This window comes from Capricornis sumatraensis, chromosome 4, assembly GCF_032405125.1.
Source record: "Capricornis sumatraensis isolate serow.1 chromosome 4, serow.2, whole genome shotgun sequence".
NCBI lineage: Eukaryota > Metazoa > Chordata > Mammalia > Artiodactyla > Bovidae > Capricornis > Capricornis sumatraensis.
Window position 1 is genome coordinate 101,891,020 of NC_091072.1, and position 24,938 is coordinate 101,915,957.

Here is a 24,938-nt window from a genome sequence, read left to right on the forward strand (position 1 = left end):
TATAGTTACTCACCCAGGGCAAGGATTGTCCCACTGGGCAGCAGAGTGAGAGCCTGTTAAAAATCAATTGTTTAAAAGTATAATCCTGGAAAAAGAAGAAAGAGAGAAAATGGACACTTAGGAAGAGGAATTAGGGAGAACATGTATTGGAGCTTTTAAGACAAAGAGGGAGAAGAGAGAATCTTACGAATATGACGGTGTTTGAGGGGGCAGAGGAAACATTAGAGACACTGAGAAACAATCTAGTAGGATTCCAATGGACAGAGACAAGAAGGGTAAAGATAGGGTTTCGGATGAGACAAAACCAGACAGAGAGAGAGAGGGAAAGATGGGCACATGGATATACCCAACACCAACACCCAGTAAGAGAGACCTAGGAAGGGGAGGTGGGAGCAAGTGACGTTTCAGTTGTGCCAAATTATTTCCTATCTCTCTTCTTGGCCCCATTTCTGGGTTGGAGTTATAAATAGCAGAGCTGGAAAATGTCCTGCCCCTTTGCCTTTGTCTCAGCCTGGGGGGAAGGGAGAGGCAGAGGCACCGCTTGTGAGTCCCTGTGGACACCCCTGGGAAGCCCCACCTCGATCCTGAGGGCCAGTCCAGGACGCTGCCCCCTCCAGTCCCTTCCTCTGTGGAGGGTAGGAAATCTACGGTTCTGGGAAGGGTCTGGAAGGTGGAGCAATCATCCCCATCCCTTTGCCTCTTGGGCGCAGTCTCTCCCACCTTGGTCTTCTCTGACAGTCAGTCCTTCCCCAGCTCACTTTCCTCTGCTGCCACCCCGTTTCTCCCCTGTTTTCTCCATTCCTTCCTTGGTGATCAAACTCTTACCCTTCTTTCTCCAGCTCTATTTTCTTTCTACCCGCCTCCTTTGCTCCCCTCCCCTAGGCCGGCTGAGTTTTTCTTTCTTCTTGCCTGTCTTTTCCTTATTTCCCCGAACGCTGACGATGTATGTGTCTAGCAGAGCCTTTGCCGCTGCTGGGCTCGGAGGAATGGGATGGGATGGGATGTGGTGGGAACTGGTTTGATTCAGAGAGCAGGAGAGGTGTTCTGTGTCCTTGGGGAAAGAAGGGAACATGAAGGCACCACACCGGACTCACCTGCATCTCTTTCTCTCTGTGTCTCTCCCTTTCCAGACTGTCTTTTAGCCTCATCCACTTCTCATCCCTGGCTCACCCCCCTCGCCCCTTCTCTTTTCGACCCCTTTCTATCCGTAATTCTCCTACCCCATTCCCAGGCGCCGCCTCCATCACTCGCTGGCTAGGGCAGGAGCTAGGGGGGAAGGGGAGAGCACTGGCGGGGGCGGCGCCGGCGCTGGGGTGGGGCTCCGGGTACGTGGGGAGCAAGGCCTGCTCCTACCCGGAGCCGCCCTCCTGGGCATCCCTCCGCGACTCCGGGCGGCCTCCACCTGCCGCGGGCCGGGGGGCGGGGCGAGGGCGGGGCCGGGGCGGCGCCCGTGGGAGCGGAGGCGGGAGCAGCGCGGGGACTAGGGGCTGCGGCCGCTGCGGTCGTCCTGGCCGGTGCTGGGGCGGCGGGAGAGGGGTAAAGGGGCAGCGAGGTGGAAGACTGGGAGGACCTCCTGAAGGACCAGCGAGACTCGGAGACCGGAGATCCTCCTCGGGAGATCTGAGATTCGGGGCGCTAGCATATTTCCTTGCCCTTGCCGGGAGCGCGAGCAAGGGGTTGCCCCATGGCGGGACCTCCGGGCCGCGATCCTTGGGGGACCCCTGGGATTTGTTACCTTTTCGGCTCCCTGCTCGCCGGACTGCTCTTCCCAGGGGCTGCCGCCTTCAATCTGGACGTGATGGGCGCCCTGCGCAAGGAGGGCGAGCCGGGGAGCCTCTTTGGCTTCTCGGTGGCTCTGCACCGGCAGTTGCAGCCGCGACCCCAGAGCTGGTGAGTCACCGCACCCGCCCAGAATCCCAGCGCCCGACCCACAGATGCCCACCCCGTTCTTCCGCCCCATCTCTCAATCTTCCAACCTTATCAAGACTCAGGCTGCCCCCAGACATCCCGCGCCCCAGCCTGAAGCCTCGTCTGCCTTGGATATGAGACCCAGGCGATCTTGCTTTGGGGATGAGTTGGAGAGCAAGAGTCTAGTCTTGGCTGGGAGCTATCCTCTTTCGCTTTTCACCCCAACTTGCATCCTTGTTCCAGTCTCAGGGCCTGCGGCTCCCCTCCTTCTTTAGGAGGCTGAACTCCCTCAGGGAGGGAGCAATTCGCCTCTGCTTAGGACAGGTGAAGGACAGGACAGAGAGACTGAGGGTACCATGGGAGGAATAGAGGGTAGACTCCAGAAATAACTTCCTGCGAGGGCATTGCCATGGGAGGGAATGAGAGCAGCAGGACCCTGGGAGGCCAGGAGAGACCTGAGCTTCTGTGGCTCAAAACTAGAGGGAGGTTGGGAGGGTTTGGCACTCTGCACTAGGCAGTTTGGAGATAGAGGGTGGCAGAAATCAGAGCTCCCCAAAGTTGTAGCAGCAGCAGCAGTAGTAGTGAGAGATCTAGAGGGGATGCTGGCCAGGCTGTTCCCCTTCCTCCTCCTCAGGAGATTTCCAGCTCCAAGAATCTCAGCAGTAGGGGGAGACAGGGAGGGGTGAGGGGCAGAGGACAATTCTGGTTATTTTCTAATCAGTTCAGGACCCGTGGGAGAAAGATAGACTCGTGTGTGGGGACTGTGACTGTCACGATTCCTGTACTATTGGCCCCATCTCTGTGTGAGATTTTAAAAAGACAGGCAGGAAAGAGAAAGCGGCCCACCCCTTCCTGCCAGGGGACTTTTCTCTCCTCGGCTAGTGCCTAAGCCACAGTCAGTGTCCATTACTGGGATCAGTGCTGTCCACTGGGACCATCTCCTCCCCCCTGCTATTGGCCTAGGGGCAGAGGGAAGGGACGAAAGCTCATTTCTCTTCCCTGGCTCAGGGACTAGGGGCTAGCTCTGATCTTCTTTTTCCATTATCTCTGTCATCAGGGAGCAGGGTCAGAGATCCCCCACACTTTGGGAGCAATGGAAAGCTACTGACTTCATCTCTTCTTCCGTCTGGTATCCTCTTCCTCACTCTTTTCTGTCTCCCTTCCTCCCCCCTCCCCCCATCTGCCAGAGTTCCAGGACTGGAGGCCTTTTTAGGACATGCTGAAGTCTCTGAGCTATTTCCAGGCAAATTCTAGGTTATTTTTAATGGTCTCTTGTCATTTCCCCCTTGTCCCTGAAGGTGGCCCCTGATTCTGTCTCCCAGAGCCAAGCTAGGGGCATTCCCAGAGGGGCCTGCTCACCCCCTCACCCTGCTCTTGCTCCAGCAAGCGGTGCTCTGCTGTCTGGTGGCACATGAGAGGTGGGATACCCTGGCTAAGTCCCTGGCTTTGGGGTTGCAGGTTGTTGTCCCCACCACTCTCTGATCGAAAAACCTCACCCATTTGGATGTCTTTCAGTCTCGCCCAGGGATGAGACTTTGAAGTTCAGCCTTCTGTGGTTTCAGCCTCATTTGTTTCCATCAACTGTAATACCATCAATGGTTCTACCAAACAGACTATGTGTGTGTGTGCTGAGTTGCTCAGTTATGTCTGACTCTTTGCGGCCCCACGGACTGTAGCTCACCAGCTTCTCTGTCCACAAGATTTCCCAGGCGAGGATACTGGAGTGGGTTGCCATTTCCTCCTCCACAGAATCTTCCTGACCCAGGCATCAAACCCATGTCTGTTGCATCTCCTGCGTTGGCAGACAGATTCTTTATCACCAACTCCATCTGGAAAGCCACCAGATAGAGTAATTGTGGATATTGAAAGGTTTGTTAACATATGTAAAATTCTGAGCATAGCACAAGGTCCAGTGTGGGTGGTATGAAAGTGTTGGTACCTTTTTTCTTATATGGTGATCCACAGAGCTGGAGCATAGCTTTAGTGCCTTACAGTGAGCCTGGATCCAAAGGCTTGGCCGGAGCACCCCCAGGGCTGAGCCAACCTTCCAGGCCAAGCACCCTCCCCAGAGGGCCACCCAGATTGAGAGAGTCAGAGAGGGCTGGACTTGGGTCAGAGCCTGGAGTGAATGGGAAGTTAAGAGGTGCAAAGGCTACTCCTTCACCTCCACTTAGCTAGCCTCCCACACAGTCCCTTGCTCCTAGCTGCCTTTCTCTCTACAGTGGCTGCAACTGTGGCTACTGTTTGTCCAGAGGTCTGGGGTGGCTGGGGATCGTGGGATGAAGCCAAGAAAGAGTGTGTGGCTGGGGCAGAGGTGGAGGGAATGGAGAGGCTGTGTGTGGGAAATCTTGTTCCAGGCAGGATGGTCTGGTCTGTTGTCCATCAAGAGAGGGGCTGGGCATAGCTATGCACTCAGCTTCTTTCCTCCGTATGGACCCCTCCCCTTCTTTCAACCCCCTACTTGTGACCTCCAGGGGAGATGTGAGCATTGAACGTGGACTGTTAGCCTCTCTTGATACTTAGTTCTGCACCGACCAACTGAGACACTGTGTGTCTCTGTGAGTCTGCATGACATCTGGGTCCAGCAAACACAGCTTGATGCCTCCTATGGGGCAAATGCAAAGATGAATGAAGCAGCCTGGGTCCTCCAAGGGCTCACCATCTCTGTGTTTACAGGTGGGGCACCATGGACTTGTCTGGAGGTTAGCCAGGCCACCTAGTTTCTTTTTCTGCTCGGAGTACCCTCCTCTCCCCATCTCCCTCTTCCTTTTCTGAAGGTGGTCAGTCATAGTCATTGGGTGGAAAAGGCATGGATATTGGAATTAAGCAGATGTGGGTTTGAATTCCTTTGTGCTACCAATGTCTCTGAGTGAGTTTCCTCATCTGAAAGATAAGCAAAGAATCCTTACATAGGACTGTCGTGAAGATTAAATGAGATAATGCAGGTAACATGCCTAGCCTGGTGCTCGGCACCTAGTAGAGTCATAAATCTTAGTTCCTCACATCCCTGGCATCTAGCCTAGGACCTGATTCATAGTAGGTGATGAATAAATATTACTTCCTTGTCTCACCAGTGCCTGACACAGGGCTTGGCAGATGATGTGTGTGCTGTGCTAAGTCACTTCGTTCATGTCCGACTCTTGCAACCACAAGGACTATAGCCCATCAGGCTCCTCTGTACATGGGATTCTCCAGGCAAAAATACTGGAGTGGGTTGCCATGCCCTCCTCTTTCAGATGATAGATTCTCAATAAATAGTTGTTAACATATGCCTGGTGTATGCCGTCTCCCCTTCTTCTCCCCACCCCCCTCTAGTGACATTGGCTCTGATGCAGGATGACAGCTGCTCGGAGATGAGGAGGAGTTGTGGGAAGGGAGAGTGGCTCTGTGCCCATCAGAACTGGCACAGCGCCCCACAGATGCCTGTCTGCCATATCGCCCCATGCCCCAGTGGGGGAGATGGAGTAAATGAGTTGGGGAGAGAGGCCTAGAGGTTCGTCTTGCTGACACTTTTGAGTCTCCTGTGAAGAGAGGATCCTTGTAGCCAGCCAGGTGCCTATCACCTTGCCTCATCCTCTCCTTCACTCCTGGCCTGAGGGTCTGCCCCCCAGGGGACCCAGGCAGCCTCCATTCCCAGCACAGTCCTCCCTGGGGAAGAAGCCTTGGCTGTGATCATGGAAAATTGTCCTGCCAAGAACGTTGTAGCTGGGAAAGAGTCTGAGGGGGAGGTAGGAGAGAAAGCTGGGTGGGGGCAGGGTGGGGAGGAATGGGGAAATGGGCTTGGGGAGCCGCAGGAAGGATGAAAGGGGATTCAGGATGTAGGGGGCTAACGGGGCTGGGACTGGAGACAGAATGAGAAACTGGCCTCCACCTCTATGCCACTTTGAGTGACTGACAGAATCTTGAGCTGGCAGGGTTGCTGGGTGGTGGGTTTTGATGGATCCCCTATAGGGAGTGAGGGAGTGGGACCCACATGTAGTCTCTCGCTTGGCCCCGGAAGCTGGTCTCTAGGCCACTTCATGGTTCTGTTACTTTTGCTCCCAGCATTCTTGGCATTTCTGGGAAGGTTTCAACTGATCTGCGGTTGGGGAGGAGGGCAGAGCTCGGAGATGGGGCCAGGGAGTGGGGGTGGGGTGGTAGGAAGGCTTGGTCAGGAACAGGTGCTGGGAACAGGCGGTTCTTTCAAATCAGCAGTACGGGCCAGGCTGCTCGGGCTGCCAGTGTGCGTGTGTGTGTGTGTGTGTGTGTGTGTGTGTGTGTGTGTGTGTGTCTACTATCATGCGGTCCCTCACTCAGATAGTATGCGCATACGTAATGTAATGACTGCGTGGCCAAGTGTGTGAATTTGCCCGTACCCGGACGTGGGAAAGCTGACTTTTGGCCCTTTGCCTTAGTCCTTCAACACTCTGCCTGGTACCGCGGAGCTGGGCCTGGGTGGCTCTGGGAGGTGGAGGGCGCTGGCCACTAGTTCCTGCCCCTCCTCCATCGTGCAGGCTGCTGGTGGGCGCTCCCCAGGCTCTGGCCCTGCCAGGGCAGCAGGCAAATCGCACTGGAGGTCTCTTTGCTTGCCCCCTGAGCCTGGAAGAGACTGACTGCTACAGAGTGGACATCGACCGGGGAGGTGAGTGCTCTGTGGGGCTGGGATGGGGGGGACATGTGAGGAGGGGAAGGGAGGACTTGGCCTCCTCTTTCCTCCCCTAATTCCCAGTATCCTGCCACCAGCTGATGTGCAGAAGGAGAGTAAGGAGAACCAGTGGCTGGGAGTCAGTGTTCGGAGCCAGGGGCCTGGGGGCAAGATTGTTGTGAGTACCATATCTTTTTTTTGACTTTTGATATTTACCAATTTTATAGAAAAATAGCATGAAATTTTGTTTTTTAAAAGAGGGAGGCAATACCAATACAGTATTGTAAAGTAAAATAAAGTAAAAAAAATTTAAAAAAAATAAAAGAGGGAAAAACAGTTTGACTCTGTAACAGTAACATCATGGCAGTGGGTACCACTTCTTGTGATGCTTTGCAAGGGTGTTGAGTGTGTGTTTGTGTGTATGTATGGTGTGTGCATACACACAGATGTGCTTATAGAACTCAGGTTGGCAGTATGATATGATTTTCTGCTTCTGATGACTTCTGAGAGATGTAAACAGGTGTGAGGCATGGTTCTGTCTTTATAAATTTAAAAATATCTAACAGTTCATCCACCCAGCCATGTGTTAAATTTACTGAGAACCTTTTAAGTATCAGGTATTGAACTGAGAGAGGACATGTAAACACAGGGAAAAGCCTGGTCCATGCCTCAGAGAGCCTCCTGCATAGTTACAGAGATTCTCATCACTGACATGCACAAACACGATAATACAAGTCCCTTTGGGGCAGAATATGGTTAAGGCTAGGTGAGTGGTGTGGTCCCCAGTCTATACCAGTTCAAAGGAGGAGTGGAGAGTGAAGACTACTGCAGGTGGGGGTGATTTGAGTCTGGATTTCCAGAATAAGCAATACTTGGAGAGTGGAGATGGAGGGAATTATTTGCAGACGAGGTGGTGGCTCTCAGGTACAGGAAGAGGACCAAGCTGGGCATGCTGTGGACAGTCCCATCTGGGGGGATCAAGGAGGCATGAGTTCTGTGGCCGAGTCATGCTGTGGGTGCCAGGGGAGAATGTGGAGCAAGGACTTCTTGGTGCCAGGGCAAAGAAGTGGGTTCAGAGAAGAGAGGGATGGGGGTAATGTATTCCATATACCTGCCTAATGCTAGGCTGGGAGGTGGTGCCCAAGTGACGCTGGCAGAGGCGTGTGTGTGTGCACGTGCATGCATGCGTGTGCATATGCACTCGAAGCAGCATCTGACAAATTCCTGCACAAGGGCAGTGGCTCAGGCAGGGTCCTGGCCCTCATGGTGGACCAAATCTGCTTTCCTCCCACAGACCTGTGCACACCGATACGAGGCGCGGCAGCGTGTAGACCAGATCCTGGAGACGAGGGATGTGATTGGCCGCTGCTTTGTTCTAAGCCAGGACCTGGCCGTCCGAGATGAGCTGGATGGTGGGGAGTGGAAGTTCTGTGAGGGACGCCCCCAGGGCCACGAACAGTTCGGCTTCTGCCAGCAGGGCACGGCGGCTGCCTTCTCCCCTGACAGCCACTATCTCCTCTTTGGGGCTCCAGGAACCTATAACTGGAAGGGTGAGTCACTCCCCAGAGAGGGGAGAAGGGAACCAAAATGTCCCAGTACCTCAGAGAGGGGGTTGGGGGCAGCATGTGGCCAAGCATGCCTGCGTGTTCACCGCCACGGAGCCCTGGGGCCCCGCCACGCCTCCCACTGCGTCTCGCCGGCACGCACACGACTGGGGCCATCCGTTTCCTGTCCTCCGCATGGCCGAGAGTTCTGCAGCATGCTGGCCTGAGCCCCCACATGCCCAACCGGGGCCTGCATGCTCCAACACGCCAGCCCACACCTCATCACTCCCATTCCCATCTCCGCACGCTGCCGCTGGCCGGGCTGACACGTGGTGAGTGTGATGCCACGTCCAGGGGTAGAGAGAGACCCCAGGCAGCTTGGACTGGGAAGGGGGTGGAGATGGGGCTGGAGAGGAAAGGAGGGGCTTAACGAGCGCCCAAGCCTGTGGGTGGTCTCCACTCCCCACCCTGGGCACTAACGGGTCTGTCCTTGCAGGCACGGCCAGGGTGGAGCTCTGTGTGCAGGGCTCAGCGGACCTGGCACACCTGGACGACGGGCCCTACGAGGCGGGGGGTGAGAAGGAGCAGGACCCCCGCCTTATCCCAGTCCCTGCCAACAGCTACTTTGGTAGGGACCCCTCCCCGGCCCGGAGCCACTCTAACCCTCTGCTCCTCTCTCTTGTCCCCCCTCCACACTCCCACCCTTCTGTCTCTGTCTCTCTGGTCTCTCTGTTTCGCTCGTCCTCTTTCTCCCTCTCCCTTTTCTGCCTCCTTGCTGTTCTCTCTGCCTCTGTCTGCACTCTCTGGCCTGTCCTCTGGATGTCCCTGCCCTGGTGTCTCCCCGCCCCGCCCTCGCAGGGTTGCTCTTTGTGACCAACATTGATAGCTCAGACCCTGACCAGCTGGTGTATAAAACTTTGGACCCTGCTGACCGGCTCCCAGGACTGGCCGGCGACTTGGCCCTGAATAGCTACTTAGGTTTGTAAGCTCCCCTCCACGTCCCCCTGGGCCCTGGGGGCTTGGCCTGGCCTCCCCGCCTCTCCTGCCCTGCCCCCCAACACCTACCCGGAGAAACACCTATTGGGCCCAAATTGCAGAGGAAAGCTGAGCCTGGTGGCCAGGCCCAAGGTGAAGAGGCCCCGGGGGTGACAGCCTAGAGGGCTGTAAACAGGGGTCTCGGTGGAGGAAGATCCAGGTGGGCTGAGGCTGTAGAGGGAAGGAAGGAGGCTGGACCTCTGAGGGGTGGATGGCGGGCGTGTGTGGAGAAAGGTCGAGATGTGTTGGTAAGTTCCTCTTCTTGTCTCATTCGCATTGTTCTGCCGAAGGGGAAGAAACCAGGCCTGGGGGATGTTTGATGACTCCAGCTCTTTCCCATTTCCCCCTTGTTTCCTCCCCTCTTGTCCACGTGGAAACTTCCTCTCCCTGCCAGGAGTGACGTGCATTGGAGGGATGGGGGGCTCCTGGGCATGCCGAGGGGAGAGCAGTTTTGGGGAATCATATGGGGGGCACCCTGGCCCAGCTCCTGATGCTGCCAAGCCACCTGGGCCTCCCAGCCATCGCCTTCCTCCTTCCTCCCCAGTCCCCAAGGCTACCCCATCCCATGTCTCGTGCCCAGCTCCAGTCTCCGGATGGGGAGGACCACCAGGTGTCCGGAGGGGCAGAGGAGTGGTCCAGCTGTGATGGAGATACCCTGGGGGGGCACCTCCACCTTTAGGCTCTAACCTGCGGGATGGGGTGGGGTGGGGGAACTTAGACCCACTCTGGCTGGGAATCTGGTGGGGGAGAACTCACTGGTGAGTCGCCCCCATCCAGGTTTCTCCATCGACTCGGGGAAGGGACTGATGCGAGCTGAGGAGCTGAGCTTTGTGGCAGGGGCCCCCCGTGCCAACCACAAGGGTGCCGTGGTCATTCTACGCAAAGACAGTGCCAGTCGCCTGGTGCCTGAAGTGACGCTGTCCGGGGAGCGCCTGACCTCCGGCTTTGGCTACTCGCTGGCCGTGGCTGATCTCAACAATGATGGGTGAGAGTGAGGGAGGCGAGTGCAGCGGGGAGAGGCTGGGGCTGGGAGGGGCCTCTGACCTCTCCTGACTCCTCCTCCTGCCTTCCTGTCTCCATAGCTGGACAGACCTGGTAGTTGGTGCCCCCTACTTCTTTGAGCGCCAAGAAGAACTGGGGGGTGCCGTGTATGTGTACATGAACGAGGGGGGTCACTGGGCCGGGGTCGCCCCTCTCCGGCTCTGCGGCTCCCCTGACTCCATGTTTGGGATCAGCCTGGCAGTCCTGGGGGACCTCAATCAAGACGGCTTCCCAGGTGTGACTGGGAATGGGAAAGGCTGAGGGATGAGGAGAGAGGGCGCGGGGAGGTAGGCGGGGAAAGGCCTCTGAGGTCAAGGGCAAGGTCCTCTGAGGACTCAGGGAGAGGAGCAACCTGGGCTCCTGTCTGAGCTTTACTATTTACCAGCTTTGTGGCCCTGGGCAAGTATGCCCTTTCTGAGCTAGTGATAGCTGCCGAGAGTAGTTGAGAGATTAGCGATGACACATGCAAGGTGTCCAGGACTTAGTAGCCTCTCAATAAAATAGAAAACAGGGTTTGGAGCTGAGTGACTGAAGGACAGTTGGGGCCTGGACCTCGCACCTCCTCACCCCCACCTTCAGGTCTGATTGCTTTTCTCCCACGCCTGCAGACCTTGCTGTGGGGGCTCCCTTCGATGGGGACGGGAAGGTCTTTATCTACCACGGGAGCAGTCTGGGGGTTGTCACCAAGCCATCCCAGGTGAGGGGAGGGGTTGGGGTGAGAGAATGGGTGTGGGTGGACCCAGGGGGCCTGGCAGCAGAGGGTGGGGGAGGCAGAGGCTGGGGATGATGGGTGGGGGGCTGACGGTCTGGTCCTGCAGGTGTTGGAAGGTGAGGCCGTGGGCATAAAGAGCTTTGGCTACTCCCTGTCGGGTGGCCTGGACGTGGATGGGAACCACTATCCAGACTTGCTGGTGGGTTCCCTGGATGACACTGCTGCGCTCTTCAGGTGAGTCCTCCATCCCCATTGCCCTCACCCTCCCGAGGCCGGAGCCTCTCTGCAGAGCCAGATCTCCGGCCTTCCTCCTTTCCCAGCCTGATGTTCTCATGTGTCCTGTGCCCTGGACTCCCCGTTCTCCAGGGCCAGGCCCGTCCTCCATGTCTCCCATGAGGTCTCTATTCTTCCACGAGCCATCGACCTAGAACAGCCCAACTGTGCCAATGGCCACTTGGTCTGGTGAGGCGGGATCCGAGGGGAGGGTGGAGGGGAGCCTCCAGAGCCTAGTTCTCCCCTGTCTGCCCAGTTTGGGGCTGGAGCGGGAGTGGGCAGGGTGGGGGAGGGGCCTTGGCCTATCAACCTTACATTTGCCCCCACAGCATGGACCTGAGGGTCTGTTTCAGCTACGTCGCATTGCCCAGCAGCTATAGCCCTACTGTGGGTGAGTAAGGCCCTTCCATGCCCACTGCATTGGGTTTCAGGGTGGGTCACTCCGGGGTGCAGAGAAGGGCCCATTGGAGCTGCCCCCACCCCAGCTCACTGGCTCCTCCTCTCCCACCTGCCACAGCCCTGGATTACGTGTTAGATGGGGACACAGACCGGAGACTCCGGGGCCAGGTGCCCCGTGTGACCTTCCTGAGCCGTGGCCCCGATGACCCCAAGCACCAGTCCTCAGGCACTGTGTGGCTGAAACACCAGCATGACCGAGTCTGTGGAGACACCATGCTCCAGCTTCAGGTGGATGCTGACCCCTTGGCCTCTGAGGGTCATTGTCATTGCATCATCTCTTTTTCTGGATTCTTCTCAGCTTCTTCCCTAACACACTCCACCTCAGTCTAAAATCTCAACTTTTGGGATGGTTCCCTTTTGGGCTGACCTCTCTCTTACCTGCTGCCTTCTTGCATCTCCTGTCAAGTTCTCTTCTCCCTGGAGATGATGATGGCAAGTCCATCTTCTTGCGTGGTCCTCAAAGCCCTGAGTCCTGGCTTTTCTCCCTTCTCTAGCTTAGTTCTCCATCTCTCTCCTTCATCTCCCAGAGCCTCTTTCCAGGCTTCAGGATCTGTCCTAGGTCTGGCTGGGGCTTTGGGTGGGGCTGGGGCCTGGGGGCTGGTTCTTGCATCCACCTCTGTCTTTTCCCTCCCCAGGAGAATGTCAAAGACAAGCTTCGGGCCATTGTCGTGACCCTGTCCTATGGTCTCCAGACCCCTCGGCTCCGACGACAGGCTCCTGGTCAGGGGCTGCCCCCAGTGACCCCCATCCTCAACGCCCACCAGCCCAGCACCCAGCGGACAGAGGTGAGCATGTGCTCTGGTTGAGCCCAGGAAGAAATGGGAGGAATAGATATCATGGTCCCTTGCCAGTGACGCTCATTCATAGCCTGCAGAATTCTTTCCCGTATCACCCTGGTCATTCCTCAGATCTCAAGATGCTGTGACAGGTGGACCCCAGATGTAGAATGGCCTAGATGATCATGTGTTCCTAGTCAGGGGGGGTCAGGCAGTCTTTCAGACGTCCATGGTGCTGGGGGTCTGCCGTGTTCAAATGTGGCCTCGAAGGTCCTTAGGTCATCTCTAACCTGGTCTGCTGGAGGACAGGGGAGCTCCGTGCCTGGTTATTATGGCCAGTCCAAAAGTGATGCTCTTCCCTTCTCTTCATCTTCTAAGTCTGGGACTTGGTTACACACAAGAAAGGCCGAGGAAATGTGTCCTTGCTGTGGATTAGCCTTCTGGCCTCTGCCACGGCCTGGTAATCACTTTACTGTGATTCACATCATTTTACTGATGAGGACCCAGCTCAGAGTGGTTAAGAGACCAGCTCAATATCACACAGCTGGCAAGCAGCAGATCTGCAAGTTGAATCCAGGTTGTTTACTCCTCTGGTCCCCTACCCTGCCACATGCCTTGGCGACACATTCACTCCCTGAGAAGGACCCCCTCTTCAAATCTCCCCCCAGATCCACTTCCTGAAGCAAGGCTGTGGTGAAGACAAGATCTGCCAGAGCAATCTGCAGCTGGTCCACGCCCGGTTCTGCGCCCGTGTCAGTGACACGGAGTTTCAGCCTCTGCCCATGTGAGGGGGAGCGAGGGAGCAGATGGGGTGGGAAGGCAAAAGTTCAGAGTACCCGAGGAAGTCCTCTGGGGAGGGCTCGGAGGGGCCTGAACCTGCAGAGGGGAGGGTGGAAGGTGGGGAGGGCCTGCAGACAGCTCGGAAGTTTGCAGGATGAGGGTGGTGACGGGCCCATAGCAGCTCACCTGGCAGGGAAGAATAATCCTTCATCATATTTTTGAAATTATATAGTTCACATACACCTCACTGTTCAGTCTTCACAACCCATGAGGTAGGAATTACTATCAGTTCCACTTGGAAGCCTAGAGAGGTTTAGTTACCTGCCCAAGGTCAGTAAGCGGCGGACTGGGGACCAGGAGGGTGGTTCCCTGACTCCCAGTCTTTCTTTTTTTTAATGTATTTTAAAATTTTTATTTTTATGTTATATACTGAAGTGCTAACCACTCAGTGCTTTTTTTCTTTAAATTTTATTATTTGTTTTTGGCTGTGCTGGGTTGTCATTGCTGCACACAGACTGTCTCTAGCTGGGGTGAGCCCGGGGCTGCTCTCTAATCGCGGTGCGCAGGCTTCTCATCATGGTGGCTTCTCTTGTTGCAGATCCTGGGCTCTAGGGCATGCAGGCTTCAGTAGTTGAGGCTTCCGGGCTCTAGAGCACAGGCTCAATAGTTGTGGCCCACTGGCTTAGATGCTTTGCAGCATGTGGGATCTTCCCAGATCAGGGATCAAACCCATGTCTCCTGCGTTGGTGGGTGGATTCTTTACCACTGAGCCACCAGGGAAGGCCCCTAAATTTTTATTTATTTGGCTGTGCTGGATCTCAGTTGCAGCACGTGGGATCTAGTCCTCTGACCAGGGATTAAATTCAGGCCCCCTGCATTAGGAGCTTGGAGTCTTAGCTCTACGAGGGAAGTCCCTGACTCCAGTCTTGACTCTTTCTTGAGTGTGTGGAGATTAGGGAGGCCCAGGTGGAGGGAGAGGTTCAGAGGGTGGAGGCGAATCCCATGCATTGTGGGAGGGGGCGGAAGGGAGAGGCTGGGCAGGTGTTCAGGTCTTAGAGCAACTGGGATCTGGTCCTTCAGGGATGCGGATGGGACGACAGCCTTGTTTGCTCTGAGTGGGCAGCCAGTCATCGGCCTGGAGCTGAAGGTCACCAATCTACCCTCGGACCCAGCCCAGCCCCAGGCTGATGGGGATGATGCTCATGAAGCCCAGCTCCTGGTCACCCTCCCTGCCGCTCTACACTACTCGGGAGTCCGGGGCCTGGACCCTGTGGTGAGGACCTGGGGCAGAGTGGCAGTGATAGCTTACAGTGAACGATGTCGGATTCGTGACCTCTGGAGAAGATTTAGCTTTGGGATCAGGGATCAGGTTTGATCACTCAGAGCTTTTGTGTGGCAGAAGTTTTATTACAGTGAGAAAGGACAGAGAAAGCTTCTGACATAGACATCAGAAGGGGCATGGGATAGACTAGCCCCCTCCCTAGTCTAATCAAGGCTTTTACCAGACTGGTTCCCACAACATACATCTTAAATTAATAAGATTAGTCAGAAGGTTCTTGTTAAAAAGGAGAAAAATGTCCTTGGACAAGATAAATTGTTGTTATATAATCATTGGTACAGAGCTTAAGGAAAAACAGACCCTTGAGCAAGATGCGTTGTTTTGTTGTGTAATCATTAGCTCTGGGCTTCCCTGGTGGCTCAGAGGGTAAAGCATCTGCGGGAGACCTGGGTTCGATCCCTGGGTCAGGAAGATCCCCTGGAGAAGGAAAAGGTGACCCACTCCCTACTCTTGCCTGGAAAATCCCATGGACAGAGAAGCCTGGTAGGCCACAGTCCACAGGGTCGCAAAGAGTCAGACAAGACTGAGCGACTTCACTTTCACTTTTCATGAAAGTTAGTCTTAAAGACTGTTGTCATAACAACTCAGAGTTTAAGTCTTATGTGACTAAGACAAGGCAATGTAGAAAAAAAAGGTTTGTCTCCTCCTCCAGGGCCCCAAACTCCTTATCAACCTACCTAAGAATTTGCTTTCTCAGAAGTGGGGTCTTGGGGGCTTCGGTTACCCCAGCTGACCTCTGCTTTTCTCTCCACTCCAGGAGAAGCCGCTGTGCCTGTCTGATGAGAATGCCTCCCATGTCGAGTGTGAGCTGGGGAACCCCATGAAGAGAGGCGCCCAGGTTGCCGCAGCTGCCCTCATCCCTGTCCAAGTGGCTGTCTAACCCCTGGCCCCCCTTCAAGCCCCTCACCCTTCCAGACTCTCATCTTGCTGCACTCTTGGTCTAGGTCACCTTCTACCTCATCCTTAGCACCTCAGGGATCACCATTGAAACCGCAGAGCTGGAGGTGGAGCTGCTGTTGGCCACGTAAGGCTGGGGGTCCAGGGTGGGTGACAGTGGGGGCCGTTGGCTAGAAGTCCACGGGGAAGGGGCTCTGCTGTCTGCCTGTGACCCCTTGGGGTGGTGCCTGGGCTCGCTGCCCACACCTGCCCCCACCACTCACCAGCATCAGCGAGCAGGAGCTGCATCCAGTCTTGGCCCGTGCCCGTGTCTTCATTGAGCTGCCGCTCTCCATCACGGGGTAAGCCCTGCCTGGGTGGGCACCTCCACTGGAGGGGTGGGCACTGCCACTTCCAGACCCAGGCCTGGGTTCTGCCTCACTGGCCTGACCCTTCCTGACCCTCCATCAAACCCCAGCCCTCCTCAGCCCCTGTTTTAACCCCTCCTCGCCAGGGTGGCCATTCCCCAGCAGCTCTTCTTCTCCGGTGTGGTACGGGGAGAGAGTGCAATGCGGTCTGAGCGGGATGTGGGCAGCAAGGTCAAGTACGAGGTCACGGTGAGTGTCCCGGTGAGGTCTCTCCCTTCTTGGCACAGAAGAGATGCTGAGACGTGTTCCAGGGGCTGTGGCTCTTCTCCCGTCTGGTGCCTGGTGGTCCAGCGAGCCTGAGGCCTCCCCTAGCTCCTGGGCCTTGACTGCGGGCAGGTATTTGTGTTGCAGCCTCAGCTGACCATTTCCTGCTCGTTCCTGACTGAATGTCTCATCTCACTGTGAGAGCACAGGGCCCTCTGCTGGGGGATGGGGATGTTGGGGGAGGGCTAGTGCCTCTTCCCAGAGCCCTTCCCTTTGCCCGGGGCCTCCCCACACCTCCCAGGGACATCTCCAGGTTTTCGCAGATTTGGGGTGGGCAGGGAATGGTGCGTGAATTAGGATCCTGAGACTTTGTGGAAGTTATGCTTCCTGAGCCTTCCCTGTAGCCTTGTCCCCTCCATCTCATGGGTTTAGAACCCACCCTTTGATTCTGTTATGTCAAAAAGTACCAGCTCCCAGTAGACCCTCCACGATTCTCTCCTTGTCTGTACATTAGAATTCAAAGTTCTGTGTATTAGGATTCTGTCATTCTGTCTTTTGAACTGTTCGTGTACCTGTCTAGAATTTAGCAAAATATTAGATTAGAATAAAAATTTGCATTTACTTACATAAGTACATTCAGAATTTTTAGGTCTAGAGTTTTGCTTCCCCATAAGGACGGGGAGATTCTACTACTTTCTAAGGAAATTTTAGACGCTTAAAATATTTAAAGCAGGAGTTCTTAACAATTCTAGATTGAATTTACCATGTCTATGAATCCACTAAATCATGTATAAAACATTTTGGGTTTGTGGGTATGGAAATTTTTTGGGTAAAGTATAAAAAAACTGGGTTTCCTTAGTGGCTCAGCTGGTAAAGAATCCGCCTGCAATGAGGGAGACCTGGGTTCAGTCCCTGGGTTGGGAAGATCCCCTGGAGAAGGGAAAGGCTACCCACTCCAGTATTCTGGCCTAGAAAGAGTTGGACATGACTGAGCAACTTTCACTTTCACATAAAAACTGTGATCCAGGGTTTTCTAGGAGACTTCACGTTTTAGCTCTTCAAGAGCATTTCAAGCCTACTGATCTGTGAACTCATGTTATTAAAGAATCACACTATATGCTACTGCTACTGCTGCTGCTAAGTCACTTCAGTCGTGTCCTACTCTGTGTGACCCCAGAGACGGCAGCCCACCAGGCTCCCCCGTCCCTGGGATTCTCCAGGCAAGAACACTAGAGTAGGGTGCCATTTCCTTCTCCAATGCATGAAAGTGAAAAGCGAAGGGGAAGTCGCTCAGTTGTGTCTGACTATTCGCGACCCCATGGATCGCAGCCTACCAGGCTCCTCTGTCCATGGGATTTTCCAGGTAAGTACTGGGGTGGGGTGCCATCACCTTCTCTGCACACCATATGAGAGTGTCCTTATTGATTTATTCACGATTTTTTCTATATATTGTTCTATAATGCAGCTATTTTTAAGCATCTTTAGGGTATTCTACATTTTATATCATTTTCTAGTAAACATGTGTATGTGTTTAGTTGCTTAGTCATGTCCAACTCTTTGTGACCCCATGGACTGTAGTCCTCCAGGCTCCTCTGCCCATGGGGATTCTCCTGGCAAGAATTAAAGAGTGGGTTGCCGTGCCCTCCTCCAAGGGATCTTCCCAACCCAGGGATTGAACCCAGGTCTCCTGCATTGCAGGTGGATTCTTTACCATCTGAGCCACCAGGGAAGCCCAAACATGTATATATCTAACATAAATAAAAGTTTTATAGAACACTCCTTCCTTACTGCATGTGATATAACCAGGTGTTTATTTTATTTTATTCTATTTATTTTTTTTCAAACGCTGATTGTAACCGGTAAAATTGATTCCGCTAAATAGTAAACTGCTAGTGGGTTGCAGTTCACAGTAGGAATCAGAGATCAAGTAAAGTTACACAATGCTCTGGCTACCCTTGCCCTCCAGGTTACCAACCTTCAGGGAAAGGTTGAATAGTCACGTCTGTATCACTTTCAGGCTTCACAATCACACAGAAGTGAAGTCAGTGTAGCAGTAAACAAAGAATATTCTTCCTCGCTTGGTAATCCAGTTGGCTTATAGTGGAATTTTAGTCTTAGATATTCTTAGAGGTGTGTGAAAATTTCAAGGCTATGTCATTACAAAATGATATAAAATATATTTAATTTTCTACAGTAGCTCAGATGATAAAGAATCTGCCTGCAATGCCGGAGACTCGAGTTTGATCCCTGGGTCAGGAAGATCCTCTGGAGAAGGAAATGGCAATCCACTCCAGGATTCTTGCCTGGAGAACCCCTTGGACAGAGGAGCCTGGCAGGCTGCAGTCCGTGGGGTTGCGAAGAGTCGGACATGACTGAGCAACTGACACTACTACTTCACACTCTCTTGTGCCCACAGGTTTCCAACCAAGGCCAGTCGCTCAACACCCTGGGCTCAGCCTTCCTCAACATCATGTGGCCCCATGAGATTGCCAACGGGAAGTGGTTGCTGTACCCCATGCGGGTGGAGCTGGAAGGCGGGCAGGGGTCCGGGCAGAGGGGGCTCTGTTCCCCCAGGCCCAACATCCTCCAACTGGTGAGGCTCAGGCGAGGTGGGTGGGGCCGCTGAAGCAGGGTGGGGGTGTGGAGGTGGGGGGTGTGGGGTTCAGACTGCGCAGGCTGCCCTGGGGCTGGGGGCCTGTGGAGGAAGCCGCTGGGGAAGAGGTGCCATCTCTCCTTGCTGCGTTGGGAGGGACCCTCACTGGGCCCCCTCCCCCGCCCAGGATGTGGACAGCAGGGACAGGAGGAGGCGGGAGCTGGAGCCACCGGAGTTGCCGGAACCTCGAGAGCAGCCGGAGCCCAGCACGTCCTGGTGGCCAGTGTCCTCTGCTGAGAAGAGGAAAAACATCACCCTGGTGAGGACAGGGCAAATGCGGTTCAGCCAGGATGGTGGGCGAGCGGAGGGGGTATGACAGAGGGTGGGGGCAAGGGAAAGGGCCTGGAGCTTCAGGGTGGGGGTGGCCTGTGGCGAGGTGTGATGGTCAGGTACCTGGGGCAAGTTGACCAGACACGTCACACCTGGGGGCAGCTGCCGCCACCCCAGCTTCCCCAACACCTGCCAGGTGTTCACTAGAGACCAGGGCACTTAGCTACAGCTGGTTCCCTGTGCAGACAATTTTCCCTGCCTAAATGGAAGGTCACATTTTAGAGGGGGTGGGATGGTTTTAGCCACCTCTGACGTCTCTTCGTAGTTCTTTTGAATTCTTTTCGGGCAAAAAGTCAGTTTGCATAAGGAAATTTGACATAGTTTTCACCATGTTAAAAATACCATGTCAAAAAGGTTTTCAAAAGTTCTAATAATTAACTTGATAGTATATTTATGTGATTCATTGTTTTTCCTTTTCAGGCAGTTTGGCCTCCCCTTTTCCTACTTGTTTCAGATAGTTATGTTTCCGAATGGACTCACTAAGCAGCTTAGCGCAGGCTCTGTGCTGTCCGTTCTAGGATGGCGCTGGCAGTGAGAGTTGGGAGTGGGGGTGGGGGACAGATCAGGGCGGTGCTTGGCTTGGTGGCAAGAAGGTGACTCCTACATACGGAAGGATGGGCAATAGAGGCAAAAACAGGCAAAGAGACCTTTGCAGGGGGAGGGCAGCAGTTGGGCAACTCTGGTGGGATCTGTCTGGGAGAAAGTTCCCCTGCCACAGTCCATCCTTCCTGGGGGCCCTTTGCTTCCCTGGCCCCGTTGAAAGCATGGCAGGAAGCTTCACAAGAGTAGTATGTGTGTGCTTAGTCGTTCAGTTACATCCGACTCTGCGATCACACGGACGATAGCCCACCAGACTCCTCTGTCCAAGGGATTCTCCAGGCAAGAATACTGGAGTGGGTTGCCATTCTCTTCTCCAAAGGATCTTCCAGACTCAGTGATCGAACTCGAGTCTCCTGCATTGCAAGTGGATTCTTTATTGTCTGAGCCACCAATGAAGCCCCCAGGGGGTAGTATGAACTCGTGTAATTGCTGTTTCTTTGTTACATGGATAGTCTTGCTTTCTCCAGGTGACTGATTTCTACTGAAAGGCCACCTTTTATCTTTTCTCTGGTGCCCTACTGAAATGCCATCTTTTATCTTTTTTTCTGGTGCCCTGTGGCATGTGATGGAGAAGGAAATGGCAACCCACTCCAGTACTCTTGCCTGGAAAATCCCATGGATGGAGGGGCTTGGTGGGCTACAGTCCATGGCGTCGTGAAGAGTCGGACACGACTGAGTGACTTCACTTTCACTTCTTTCATGCATTGGAGAAGGAAATGGCAACCCACTCCAGTGTTCTTGCCTGGAGAATCCCAGGGATGGGGGATCCTGGTGGGCTGCCGTCTATGGGGTCGCACAGAGTCGGACACGACTGAAGTGACTTAGCAGCAGCAGTGGCATGTGAGATCCTAGTTTCCTAACCAGGGATCGAACCCATGTCCCCTGCATGGGAAGCATGGAGTCTTAACCACTGGACCACCAGGGAAGTCCCAAGGCCACCCTTCTTGATAAGTGCTTTGAAATGGGAGACTTCCCTGGCAGTCCAGGCGTTCTTTGCCTTCCAATGCAGGAGGTGCGGGTTCAATCGCTGGTGGAGGAGCTAAGATCCCACATGCCTCTTGGCCCAAAAAACAAAATATAAAGCAGAATCAATACTGTAACAAATTCAGTGAAGACTTCAAAAGTGGTCCACATCAAAAAAAAGTCTTACAAACATTTTGAAATGGATTCTTTTACTTAAAATGACTTTTAGACAAATTGACAAAGGAGTCTTGAATTACTCTACAGGGGCAAAATAAGGGCTGACGCAGAGAATTCAGACACTCTCAAAGCTATTCTTCTGTACGGGAAGTGTGATGAATAGAACATTAGTTTTTAGGCAGATGGTCCATTAGGTGAGATTGGACCAAATGGATTTAGGTCAGACCTGGAAGGAGCAGTGTCTCAGTCCCCAGTTCCCTTAGCAGTTCCTGGGGCAGCCACATCTTCCTGTAGTGAGTTTGGGCTTTGCAGAGGAGTGCAACTTTGCCCACTCTGGACCTGGGTTCAAGTATCTGCTCCACCAGCTTTGCTAGCTGTGTGATCTGAGACTGGTCACTAGATTCTTTAAACTTTAATTTTCTAGTTTGAAAAATGGGGATGATAATAATCTGCACCTTGCAGGACAGTTGTGAATTTAAATGAGATAAATATCTTGCAGATAGTAGGTGCTCAATAAATGAGGTCATCATTAGGTAACATATGCATCTACTGGGGAAGCTACTCTGCCTGCTGCTGTCAAGAGATCTCCTCTCTGCTTCCCATGCATTTCAAAGCCAAATAGCCCAGATTTGGGGTAGGCTGCTATTCTAGACCACAGGGTTAGTTTGGGGAAACTTTTTGGAGGAGGAGAGTTTAAAGTCAGGAAAGGAAAACAGGAGATACTGAAGAGCTGGGGTAAAGGGGGGGTTTCCTAGAAGGATGGAGGGGAGGCTCTGAGCAGACCGTGTCTGTGTGACCACATTTGTGAGGGTTGCTGGGCCCTGGGCAGCTTGGCGGGGCGGGGCCAAGCAGCTCAGAGCCCTGCCTGTCCTGGTCCTCAGGACTGCGCCCGGGGCACGGCCAACTGCGTGGTGTTCAGCTGCCCTCTCTATAGCTTTGACCGTGCGGCTGTGCTGCACGTCTGGGGCCGCCTCTGGAACAGCACCTTCCTGGAGGTGAGAGCACAGCTGGGCTTCTCTTCCCCAATAGCCCCTCTGGGACCCATTTTTCCTTCTCTTTCCTCCCGGTCCAAAGGCAGCATGCTCTCAACCCGAGGCAGGCAGGAACACCTTCTGTGTTGGGCACCATTCCATTTACAGCTTCAGGAGCTGGGGGGAGGTGGACGCATGGGGCATTAGGAGGAGGTTCTCTTTCCCTGCTCCCTTAGGAGTACTCAGCTGTAAAGTCTCTGGAAGTGATTGTTCGAGCCAACATCACCGTGAAATCCTCCATCAAGAACTTGCTGCTCAGAGATGCTTCCACGGTGGTGAGCTGCCTGGTGCAAGGCTCATGGGGCGGTGCGGCCAGGGGAGCTCCTCTCTCCAGTTGCTCCAGCCCTTGTGCCCTTCGCCCCTCCCTCCCCAGATCCCGGTGATGGTGTACCTCGACCCCGCGGCTGTGGCGGCAGAAGGAGTCCCCTGGTGGGTCATCCTGTTGGCTGTACTAGCCGGGCTGCTGGTATTGGCGCTGCTGGTGCTGCTCATGTGGAAGGTGAGGCTTGGGGAGGGTGGTGCTGCTGCTGGTGAGGCTCCCCTGTCAGGCTGTGGTGTGCTTCTTGCACCCACTCTCCCATTTATTCAGCACATCTGTGTTGAGCACTTACTCACGTGTGCCAATATCTCTATCAGGCCCTGGATGTTTCAGGGATAAGTCAGATGTAGATCTTGTTCTCAGGCCTTTTGTAGTCGAGCCAGGGAGGGGAGCCTTGTTGTCCAGGACGAGGCAGTGGACTGAGTCGAGAAATCACAGTGGGAATTCAGGGGAGGGAAAGCTTGAGAGCAGGTGGCCCTGGAAGGGCCTTAGAAGGTGGGATAGTAGGATCTGGGTGTGGGAAATGGAATGTGGGTCTGGGCCTTTCAGAAGGACCATGGGAGGGGAAAGTCATGGAGGCAGGGAAGTGTGGTCTGATTTAACCAGAGCCTGGTGGCTAAGGCTGGGAAGAAAGCCAGGCCCAAGAAAGCCAACCAGTGTGGAGAACTGCCTCCAGGGAACTGTCTCCAGGACTGAACTCTGAGCTGCCACATACCAGGCTCTACATGGAACCATTCTTGCTCACAGAGCGTAGCCAGAATCATGTGTGCATCTGGGGCTCCACATAAGAGCACACACATGTATATGTCAGTACCGAGAATCACGTCCATCATCAGCGGCCATCCCCCAAACCAATGCCACATCTGAGCCATGTGGAACCACACATGCCCTGGGGGCCCTCCGGAGAGCTGCCCCTCTCCCCAGGACCAATCACAGACCAGGCACAGCCTCTGGCAAATGTGTATCATCAGGCCTCTGGGTATCCAGACTGTTGGGAACCTTGCCATTCTTCAGGGAGATTGAGGCTTTTGAGGAACGGATCCAAGATCTCTCCTTCTCACTCCCACGGAAGGCGGGCAAAGCAGAGATGGGGTCCCCATCCTTCCTCAGCCTTCCCACCCTCCACCTCCTCTGCTCCCCTCCTCCCTTACATCCCAGTGTGGCTTCTTCCATCGGAGCAGCCAGAGCTCATCTTTTCCCACCAACTATCACCGGGCCCGGCTGGCTGTGCAGCCCTCAGCTGTGGAAGCTGGGGGTCCAGGGACTGTGGGGTAATTGTTGGGTGTGAGCATGTGTGTGTCCAGATTTGTATGTGTCGGGAAGTATGTATGTGTGTGTAAGTCGAGCTCCCAGCTTTCAGGAATATGCAAAGTGAAGAAAGGAGATTGCATGAGGGTGGTGTGAGTTCCAGGAACTGGGGTGGGAGGTAACTAGTAGGGTGAGCTTATAAGGGTGAGCATAACCCAGCCTGAGGCATGTGCAAGGGTTGGGTGGGCTCCTGGAGTGTGAGCATGTGGGGAGTGCTGGGAGGTGCCCTGCATGCCTTTTTTTGGGCATGAGAGTGCAGAGACACAAGTGCAAGGAGATGCCATGCAGTCCAGCATGTCGGAGTCCTGGGAAGTCTTGAGTGTGAGTGTGCAAGGGGCACACTTCCATCTTGGTATGTAAGGGCCAGCATGCTCATGACTTAGTTGGGGGGGCCACAGAGGAGAGGGCCCACCCTGAGGGAGATGCTGCCCAGTAGGCAGGCATTGTGTGTATGAGGCTTGAGAAGAATCATTCTGGAATTTGCAGGAGTCTAGGAAGCCACATTTTCCCTTAGGTCTTGTTTGTCTTCTCGGGGACGCTGCTGCATCTCTTAAAAAGCTTAGAGGGGTTTAAATCTTTGGGACAGCGGTTCTGAAGTTCTACCTTCAACCCCTCTTTCAGGCGCCAAGGGATATATCCTTGGTCCTGCAGCTCAGGCCCCTCCTGGTCTTTCTCTTGGTGTGCGTGAGGACCGGGGGAACCCAGCCATGATGGTGGCACCTGTGTGGGCTGCTTCTGGCACAGGCCGCCGTTGGTTCTTTCTGTCCAAGGGATAGTGGGGCAGCAACCAGGCTGTGCCGGGCCTGTGCTCCAGGGACCCCAGCCCCACAGGCTCCTCATGTCTGGCCTGCTCTTCTTCCAGATGGGATTCTTCAAGCGAGCGCGGTACCCCGAAGCCACCATACCCCAGTACCATGCGGTGAAGATCCCGCGGGAAGACCGGCAGCAGTTCAAGGAGGAGAAGACGGGCACCATCTTGAGGAACAACTGGGGCAGCCCCCGGCGGGAGGGCCCAGACGCCCACCCCATCCTGGCTGGGGATGGGAACCCAGAGCTGGGCTCTGATGGGCACCCGGTGCCAGGCACAGCCTAGCCTTCTCCACCCTGGCCTGGCCCATAGGCCCCTTGAACCCCTTCCCCAGAGATGGCTCCTGGGGATGACGAGGGTAGACTGGGGTTGCTGGTGTCCTATCCAGATTTGGCAGGATCTCTTTCCTCTGGGGCACAGATCTCTGCCCCCCATGAGGACCACCCCCCCCGCCAAACTTCCCCTTATGATGCTGTGAGATGAGAGGGGGTAAATCAGGGATGGGTCGTGGGCGAGGGTGAGAAGGGCAGCGGTATCCTGATTCAAAAGTGGGGAGAAGGGACTCTAGTCCCTCCCTTTCCCACTCAGTCTGTATAATGGGACCCCAAGGACCTGTCTCCCGAAAGTGCCTTAAGCCCAGAGGATGGGGAGGAGGTTACGTCGCTGACTCAGGGGCTCTTCCCTCCCTAGCTTCCCCTCTCCTCTGACCTTAGTTTGAAGCATCAATGTAGTGGATTTTGTCTATTTATT

General features: G+C 54.5%; 1 protein-coding gene across 10 annotated transcripts; it reads left to right on the forward strand.

Annotated features, from left to right (window-relative positions):
• The first annotated feature begins 1,575 nt into the window (after nt 1-1,575).
• Nucleotides 1,576-24,875, forward strand: ITGA7 (integrin subunit alpha 7). Of its 10 annotated transcripts, none has more exons than XM_068971125.1 (26): nt 1,576-1,890; nt 6,402-6,529; nt 6,631-6,710; nt 7,827-8,082; nt 8,573-8,704; nt 8,935-9,054; nt 9,889-10,096; nt 10,194-10,387; nt 10,761-10,849; nt 10,971-11,098; nt 11,231-11,326; nt 11,467-11,528; nt 11,655-11,824; nt 12,232-12,381; nt 13,041-13,156; nt 14,233-14,425; nt 15,249-15,329; nt 15,436-15,515; nt 15,655-15,729; nt 15,882-15,984; nt 18,416-18,592; nt 18,780-18,911; nt 21,604-21,717; nt 21,930-22,028; nt 22,127-22,252; nt 24,243-24,875. In XM_068971125.1, exons 1-26 carry the CDS (start codon nt 1,685-1,687, stop codon nt 24,471-24,473), a joined length of 3,546 nt encoding a protein of 1,181 aa, XP_068827226.1. In that variant the 5' UTR covers nt 1,576-1,684; the 3' UTR covers nt 24,474-24,875. The 10 variants fall into 10 exon arrangements, with proteins under 10 accessions (XP_068827226.1, XP_068827231.1, XP_068827232.1 ...); XM_068971130.1 differs by lacking the exon at nt 8,935-9,054 and having other exon boundaries at nt 10,194-10,259; nt 10,347-10,387; XM_068971131.1 differs by lacking the exon at nt 8,573-8,704 and having other exon boundaries at nt 10,194-10,259; nt 10,347-10,387.
• The last annotated feature ends 63 nt before the right edge of the window (nt 24,876-24,938 follow it).